Here is a 9,330-nt window from a genome sequence, read left to right as displayed (position 1 = left end):
TTCATTATACAAAGCTACGATTTGTATTCTACCATGTCCAGTAAGTCTTCTGAAAGTTCAATAGACAGTATCAGATCAGTCGGGATATTCTAGGTCATGCAAATTGAGTATAGATCCTAAAGCTGACCTACTGATAAAACCTACGGGTGTAACGGTAATCAGTCTTGCGAATAATCGCGATCATCACGCGACAATCACTTGAACCGCTTTCTGGAACCACCCTTCCCAAGGTGATATGAACCAGCTAGCATGTCACGCCTGGAATGACAAACATGTTGCGGGTTCCACCCTTCGCAGCTTTGCAGCGATTGGTGATTTGATGTTGCATGAAAAAGAAGAAGAAGAAGAAGAAGAAGAAGAAGAAGAAGAAGAAGAAGAACGATGATGTTTTGAAAAAATCCTATCCCTACAACACAGGGGAAGTTTTTAAAATGCCTCTATAAAATTTAAAACAAAATCTAATTAAAAACGGTTTGATGTACGGTGTTAGACTTTGAACGGACTACAAATTCAGTACCATATCAAGAAAAAATGTTAAATTTAAATTTATACTTTCAATATGTTGTTCGTCCAAAGTCCAAGCGTTTCTGAAGTCATGGCCGTTAGTGAGTGATATTTGGAGTGTGATTCAAAAGAGAAATTTGTGCTGTTATTCTCCTGATCAATTACATTTCTGGCCTTCATCATGTAAATTAGTGACGGACAGTATCGAGGAGTATGAAGGACAACAACTAAATCAATTATTGCTGCTGTTTACGCGTGATTAAAGTGGCATGATGATAGCTTTATTTATTCTCCATATTGAAAAGCTATTTATGGTCTAATGTATAGAGGGCACTCATTCGAACAACAATAGTTGCACAACACCTACGGGTACTCACTACTATAGCGTGGACAGAAGAACCATAGTCATTACCAATAATGATCGTATCAGGAAGCGTGTTACAACCACCACATCAATCGGGTTTCAAGATAAGTGCAGCGTTTCTATCCAGAATGTATCAAATGTTCCGCGAAGGACAGGAACAGTTGCAGTCGAATATTGATAGATCTCTGGCCGATCTAAAAAGGGATTTGGTGGCGTCGAGAAGTGAAGCAATCGGCTCGGCGAGCGATATTGTGGTTCATTCCATTGTTTATGACCAAAAATCGAAGCTGATATACGATGATCCGATTGTATCTTCTCAAAACAATCTGCCTGATTCGAACAACGATACTGCGCCGGACTGTGATGAATCTGGAGATGCTATTAGTGTGGACTTTTCGCGAGGATCCATGCTTTGCTTCACGCCGTTTGCCTTACTCAGTCCTGAAGTTACTATGAAGCACGCTGCTTGGCCGACATGGAAATCCCAAACAAGCCGAAATCCCTACCTTGTCCAGCTAGCACTTCTCTACATTTCCAAAACATTCCCCTCGATCATGATGTCGGATATGCGTCTGATGGACCGCTGGAAGCCACGACATGTGGATCTAGCCTGTTATTGGACTGTATTTTTCGCAACCTGATCAGTAGAATGCAATAGACTCATTCCTCCTCATTTTTTTTTTGTAACTCGCTATGTCCTACCAATTATATCCATCGTTCGTATCCCGGAATTCCCGCGTTGCTCCATTCTGAAAGCTGGATTGCTCAATACTGATGTAGGCTGCTGTTGAATGCCGTGTTGCTGCTGTTGTTGAATGCTGTTGAGGACTGCTGCTGTTGTTGCCGAATGCTTTACTGTTGTTGTAATTGATCAATTAGTAATCGTTCTCTATGAATCAATTTCATACATTGCATACTAAGGTTTTTTTTTTATCAAAAATGGATTTACCGTTTTTTAGATTTGCTCACTCACTTACTTCTACTACTGATTATATTGAGTTCATTGAGGTGCATTCTTCCTGGGGCTCGTACAACACATTCTTAATTGATGTTGGATAGCGGGAACAGAAACAATGCACGAACGTCCTACATTCCCCGTGCAGTTATGCACGCTGCTTTGTTACCTGATAAATTAAGTATATGTCACACAAATATTCAGAGCCTATGCGCACGCCAACTTAACAAGCTCAGTGAATTCAAGTTTTGCTTCGAAAACAGTAATGTTGATATTATCTGTGTTACAGAAACTTGGTTAACCTCTAATATTACAGATGAAGTAATTGCTGTTGAAGGTTACAGACTTCTCAGAAATGATCGGAATTATGCCCGTGGTGGAGGTGATTGCATTTATTATAGAGCTGACTTGGTTTGTCGTATTGTTGCAGCATCTGAAATAAATAATACCGATGGGGATGATCTAACAGAATACTTGTTTGTGGAAGTTTCTGTTAGCAACTGCACTTTTTTGTTAGGAGTCATCTACAATCCACCAAGAAATGACTGCTCTGAAACGTTTGAACAAAAAATGGCAGAGCTTTCTCTTCAATATCAAAATGTCTTTTTGATCGGGGATTTTAATACCGACGTGGATGTGGTTAATGCCAGATCTGATAGATTTCGGAGCGTTCTGGACAGCTTTGACATGCATTTGATTAATCACGAACCAACACACTTTCATCCTGGTGGCTCTTCATTGATTGACTTGTTTCTGACGAATAACCCAGACTTAATCATCAACTTCAATCAAGTTGCCGCAGCTGGATTTTCAATGCATGACATGATTTTTGGTACTTTAAACATGTCTCGTTCAAATATGCCTAGCTACCAAACATTCAGGGATTATGCTCATGTTGATTACTCTGCGCTCAGTGATGCTCTTTGTTCAATAGATTGGAATCAATTATATTCCATCACTGATTCTGATATCGCTTTAGACTTTTTCAATCTTCATTTAGTTCAACTTCATGACTGCTTTATTCCACTAAAAGTTTTCAAACCTAGAAATCAGAATAGTTGGTTCAACAATGAAATTCAATTAGCTATAATAGAAAGAGACACAGCATATCGTTTATGGCTATCTGATAGATGTCAGAACAATCATGACCAGTATAAACGCTTACGTAACCGTGCAAATCATAAGATAAAACAAGCTAAAATAAGATACGTTTCGCAAACTGTTAACAATTCGCTGTCCAGTAAAGATCTTTGGCGAAGACTGAAGCAGCTCAATGTAACACAAAGCTCTAAGTCATCAACACAGCCATTGAATACATGTGATGAAATAAATACTTACTTTGCTAGTAATTTTTCGGAAGCATCGACGACTGTTCCAATTTCTCCTGAAAACTCTCAAGGTCTGCATTTTTGTCAAGTAACTGAGTATGAAGTTATAAATGCGATTGATTCTATTAAATCCAATGCTGTAGGATTTGACAACGTTCCACTGAAATTAGTTAAAATGATTCTACCGCACATAATAGCCCCGATCACCTATGTTTTTAATTTAATTATCAGTACATCGAAATTTCCTAGAGAATGGAAAATGGCTAAAATAATTCCCATACCAAAGAAATGTACTGGTAATGGATTGAGTAATTTTCGACCGATTAGTATTCTGAGCTCATTATCCAAAGCATTTGAAAAAAATATTAAATCGCAAATTAAAACATTCTTGGATAACTATGACTTGCTTAGTCCACGACAATCAGGTTTTCGCAGTGATCATAGCACTACGACAACTCTTTTGTCTGTTTATGATGACATCCATCGAGAAATAGACAAAAACGGTGTTGGTTTTCTTTTAATGCTCGATTTCTCTAAGGCCTTCGACCGTGTATCCCATTCTAAGTTGTTGCAAAAACTGTCCAACAATTTTAGTTTTTCCCGGCAAGCAGTTACACTTATTCGATCGTATCTCTTAAATCGTAAACAAGCTGTTTCAATTGATGGAAAATATTCCAATTTCATTGATATCGTTTCAGGGGTTCCACAGGGATCGGTCTTGGGACCAATTCTGTTTTCGCTCTTCATTAATGACCTTCCGACAGTGATAAAATTCTGCAAAGTGCATCTTGTCGCAGATGACGTACAAATTTACTTATGTTCTCACAGTATGACAATTCCTGAAATGGCTAGGTTGATAAACTTTGATTTAAAAAAATATTTTCCGGTGGTCTGAACTGAACTTTTTACCTTTGAACCCTGAAAAATCACATGTTTTGTTTATTAACCGATCTCGCAACGCTACTGTTTCATTACCTTCGATGATCCTTAACAATACTCCAATCGGATATGTTGATAAAATTTCCAACCTGGGTGTTGTGTTTCAGGGCAACTTAGAATGGGACAGCCAAATCAACTCTCAGTGCAGGAAAGTTTACAGCGGACTTCGTCACTTGAAACTTACAGCTAGTGTACTACCTACTGGAACAAAAATCAAGTTGTTTAAAACTCTTTTGCTGCCTCATCTTACGTACGGAACTGAATTTTTGTTGAATGTCTCGTCACGTTCTCTTAGTAGATTACGTGTAGCTGGTAATTATTGTATTAGATGGATATTTAATCTAACCTGGTTTTCTAGCGTTTCATACCTTCAACCACAATTACTGGGATGCTCTTTTTCAAATTTTGTTAAATATCGTTGTTATATAGCGTTACACAAAATAATAAACACAGCAAAGCCTCTTTATTTGTATGACAAACTTAGACCATTTCGTAGTACTCGCGAGAGAAATTTTCAAATATCGCTTGCAAGTACTTCACATTACAGCAATACTTTGTTTGTTCGTGGCATTGTTTACTGGAACCAGCTTCCAGCCCAAATTAAAGCTTCACGATCTCTAAACGAGTTTCGTAGGGGGTGCATCTTATGGTTGAACACAAGTAATCAGTAGTTTTTAGTTTATAACCTATTCCAATATTGTTAACTGAATTAGAAATAGTAGTATAATGTTAATATGAATTCTGTACTTCTTCTGATTGTAGAATTAAAAAAAGCTAAAGCCTTACTCTACATGTATTATATGAAATTTATGCAACGTTACTCAATATAGCAGATATGGCCCAAGTAACACAACTTGTTATATAACAGTTCAAATTACACATTTAATACTATATGTGATGTATTTTTCTTGCATTATTAACATAATATGGAACACTTATATAATCAAAACAGCGCAAAAAATGGCGGCTTATAAAACATCTAATAAGTTATATAAGATGTATGCCAATACACTTCTAGTACTAATAATTTCTTTCCACCCAAGCCCTTGGTTGTAAATAAGCTATTTATCATAATTGCTAACTTTCAAAATACCAATGTAAGACAATCACTTTCATTAGTTGGAATAAGGTTACTTTCAAGTAAAACAGCTTATAGAATGCCTTATTATGACATACCATAAGTATTCGTTGGAATTAAGTTATTTGGAGGTAATATAACTTGTAGCATCCCATAATACAATACTTATAGGAATATGAGCTATGTACATCAATACGTATACGTGTCCTATCAACGGACACAAACTTATAGCATTGATAACCGCAACAACATAATATTTCTTCCAGGTGTAAAGGCATGAAGTGCATTAATAAACTATGCTGTCAATATAATTTGTCAAATGGCTATATCCAATATAGGGGGTGTTTTTTACATGCGCTGCTAGATTCACGGTGAAACTTCAGATTTTACTACATCAGAATTCAAGCGCCACTGAGTCAAATTAAAAAATGAACATTAAAATTATGATATTTCTCTAAAATTCTCCTGAAAAACAATATGGCAGCTTTCCATGAGAAATACAGTAACGGTTGACAGTATTGAGAATGGTGAAAATTTTCAATCATACTCATAGTTATATTTACTGATAATTTTTCAATTGCGATTCAAATGTAATAATGTTTAGGAAGTAATTTTCAGCCGAATATCAAAGAAAAAGAAAAGAATGTCAATTCGTAACACTTTTTAATTTGTGTAATTATATTTTTAGGCGGTACTGTGATCAGAATATTTTTATTTTGGTGGGACACAGACCGCAATTCAAATCAAGTGTTTTGGTTGTAAATAAGTTAAAATTACGCTATAATAAGTTTTCAATAACTATGTTGCAATAGCTCGTAAAAGAACTTATTGTAACGGTAATAATACATTCAAAAAGCATCTGTCTAGTGTGTTCGTGCATTTATTTTCGATTTTGTTATAGAAAGAATTTTCCGACGCCAAAATAACTTATATACAGCTTATCTTTTAACGCAGCTTAGCTGCATCTGTCAAATGTCAAAATATTTTTATTAGCAATTACGGCGCTTGTTTTGTCGGTGATCCGCCGGAGTTTTTCCAGTTTCCACGGGATTCCTGTTGGTCGATGATGTATCCGACCATCCCGTGTTCGGAGTAGTCTGCGGCGCTATGAATGTATGGTTTTGCAGTTCGTGAAATTTTTGAGACAGTGGCCCGGCAAGACCTACGTTCCGATGACCATCGGTCACCAGCAGCAGTTACGACATTTACGGTGATGTTCGAATAAATTCTACGGCAAACACTTTCACGGTGACCGGAGTACAAACTGTGCGGTATTACGTTGGAAGTTGGATCTTTATTGCAAATATTGCAGTAGCAGCGTTTGGTCAACGAAACTGGCGCAATCACGGCCGCAGAGGGTGCATCGTTTTAAAGAAAGGTTGATGTGGCTACACTGATTTACCATAGTGATTAGAATATGGTATGTGGCGGTACGAGAAGTAATCTTGATGGATACATTGTTCTTTATAGAACTGCTGGTCGTCTGTTTACCGAAATCATTTAATATATGCGGATTACTTATCAGCGACAGCAAACCATAAAAATTACCTGCATTAACCTGATTTTGTTGTTTTTGTAGTGCTATATAATAGTAAATGTAGCATATTTCATACGTTGCTGAGTCAAAATTATTTTTATTGATGTTTGTTTTTGGCCAACTTGATTTCAGCTTAATTATACCATAAGAAGTTGTCAGGTGCGCTTATAGTACTACAATAAAACATCTTCTGCAATTTTTATTGCTGAAGATGTTTTCTGTGTTACTTGGGGGCTGCTGTTACGAGTGTAGACCTGAAGTTCTAAACTCCAAGATAGTTTGGCTGACCCGGATTATCCCTATAGTGTCTCTTATGACATTTGAGATTTCAAGAGCCTCACGGATCCCAGCAGAATGCAATGCTATTATTTATGGTGAAAACACATATGTACAGTTATTCTTGTGGATTCGAAGGGCTTAGTTATAGAACAGTCTGGACGACCCTGAATGTTTCGAAGGTTTATAACGTGGTTTATAATAATATCAAGTAGATTTCAGATTGGTTCAGTAAGTGCAATAGGTTATGCAATGTTACTCAGTATAACAGATATGGCTACTGTCACAAGTGTAGACCTAAAGTTCTGAACTCCACAGTAGTTTGGCTGACCAGGAATATCCCAATAGTGTCTCTAAATGACTTCTGAGATTCCCTGAGCTTTACGAATCCCAGGGGTGCAAAACATGGTCCAAAGGCGCTATTAAGGGAGTCGAAAAAGAATGCAGGAGATTTTGATGAGATAGACATATTCAAGGAAATGACAATCGAGTTGAAAATGACAGCATGACAGCTTCAGAAGAAGACTCCGTTAAATTTGGCGACCACGAACCCTCATAGGTAGTAGACACCAACTCCTCGACGGGGTATTTACCCGTCGTCCATATCGCCACCGTTTTTGTGGACCCATCCGCGTTCCAATTGCCGTTGCCAGCGGGTACTCGGTATACGTCTGCTATGGTGGCGATATCCGTCTCCCACTAAGAAACCGCCTAACAAAGCAGTTCTTGCGTTATAGTGGTTCAGGTTCAGCTGTGTTACCTGCACTGTGATTTGTTCTTGAAAGCCGAGCACGTTGAGCGCTTGTTGTTCACAGTTTTCCCGGTACAAATCAGACAAATGGGTGGGCTCGTGCAGCCTTGTGCCTTATGGCCTGCGGCGCCGCATGTCCTACACAGTTCGCTCCTGTCAGGGCCATTGCAGTCCCATGACTTGTGCTCTGGTTTCGCCTTCAAGACGTCTGAGTACTTCGACTGTTCGGTCTTGATGACGAGCGCATTGTCTCTCTCGCGCTTGGCACCTACTCTTTTACGCCTTGGTTTGACATCCCTGGCATCCTCAACCTACGTCTTTTTCTTTTTCTTCTTCCTCCACGACCTTCATCCAAGGGTGTCCTCCCCCATGGTTCACCCTACTCTGTAGTTGTTGAGGGTCTAGCATCGGTCGCAACCATCTGTTCCCTTCCATCCGGGACGGGCCAGCCTTTTCAGGCCCACCCTTTAAGGGACGCCTGGCTGGGGTGCGACTTGCCGGCATTATTGCCGACCTTAGGGGTTAGTTTCCTCCTGGTCTTGCGGACACCGCCAGACAGCTCATCACCTGACGGCTGCCTCACCCACTTCTGCGAGTGCTTAACACGAGTGGTCGCATCCACCGTCGTATGACCCTTGTTTGCAGCGCAAATCAGGCATTTTGGTGCCGAGTTACACTACCAGGCGATATCGCCCTCCACTCCGCACTTCCTGCAGAGCTTGCTCATGTCGGGGCCTTTACATGCCCACGGCTTACGTCCTTCATCAAAGCACTTGATGCACGCCACTGGCGGCGGTCCGTATATGCTGAGCAGGCACACTGACCACCTACCATGATCTTTCCTACTGCAGTCGCCTTGTTCACCTCATCTACGGGGAGCTTGGTCGTGGCGATCTGCGTGCTTGCCGGGTCCTTTCGTAGGCAGATCGATGCACTCAAAGCATCTACCGCGCACTGCTGTTTAAGTGCGACTGCGAGCTCTTCTGCGTCGGATCTCGTCCAGGTTTTTACACTGGAGAATCGCCTCCGCTGTTAGGGCTCTCACCTGCATTTTTTCGCCTAATACCTCTTGAGCTAGTGCCTTGCTTTAGCCGCCTCCTTCTTCAGCACTAGCATCATCTCTCCAGTCCTGGTGCGCTGGATGCTTTTTATGTCCGCGCCCAGCGGTGAGAGACGATTTTCGCCTCGCATGGCCCTCAGCACCGCGGCGTACGTGTCTGCCTCAATTTTGTAGACCAGCGCGTTTACGGGCAGACTTCAGTTTTCTCATTACCTTCTTATTTCCAACCGTAATCCAAGGGTACTTCTTCCCTTGGTCCGGTTGACCACCATTCCTCTTAGGGTTGGCCTCCTGGGACTTGGTTTCCCTGTCCTTTGAGCGTTTCTCAGCCGGCTTGGCAGCCTGGTTACTCGAGCTGGCCGTCCCTTTTTCCTCTTTGGCCTTTCGCTCGCCTCTGACGGACGCTTCTTGGGTCGCGTCTCCTCGGCAGGTTTCGGCCGTGCAGCTCGAACCGCAGGGCGGTTTGACCTCTCCGCTACGGCTCCGGCGAGCTGCATGGTTTCGTGCATCGTCGCGTTGCCAGCAAAAAGGAAGCTGT

At 40.5% G+C, this 9,330-nt stretch overlaps 1 protein-coding gene across 1 annotated transcript in view; it reads left to right on the top strand.

Moving 5' to 3' along the window:
* The first annotated feature begins 636 nt into the window (after positions 1 to 636).
* LOC134286266 (uncharacterized) overlaps positions 637 to 9,330 on the top strand; it is a 32,049-nt gene continuing 23,355 nt past the window's right edge. The window contains exons 1-2 of the mRNA XM_062847853.1: positions 637 to 1,491; positions 1,625 to 3,362. Coding sequence (XP_062703837.1) covers positions 1,917 to 3,362 — 1,446 coding nt within the window. The 5' untranslated portion in view covers positions 637 to 1,491; positions 1,625 to 1,916. The remainder of the gene's footprint in view (positions 1,492 to 1,624; positions 3,363 to 9,330) is intronic.

Source organism: Aedes albopictus, chromosome 2 (assembly GCF_035046485.1).
Source record: "Aedes albopictus strain Foshan chromosome 2, AalbF5, whole genome shotgun sequence".
Lineage (NCBI taxonomy): Eukaryota > Metazoa > Arthropoda > Insecta > Diptera > Culicidae > Aedes > Aedes albopictus.
The sequence above is the reverse complement of the archived record's forward strand: the minus strand, read 5'-3'. Positions and strand labels throughout refer to the sequence as shown.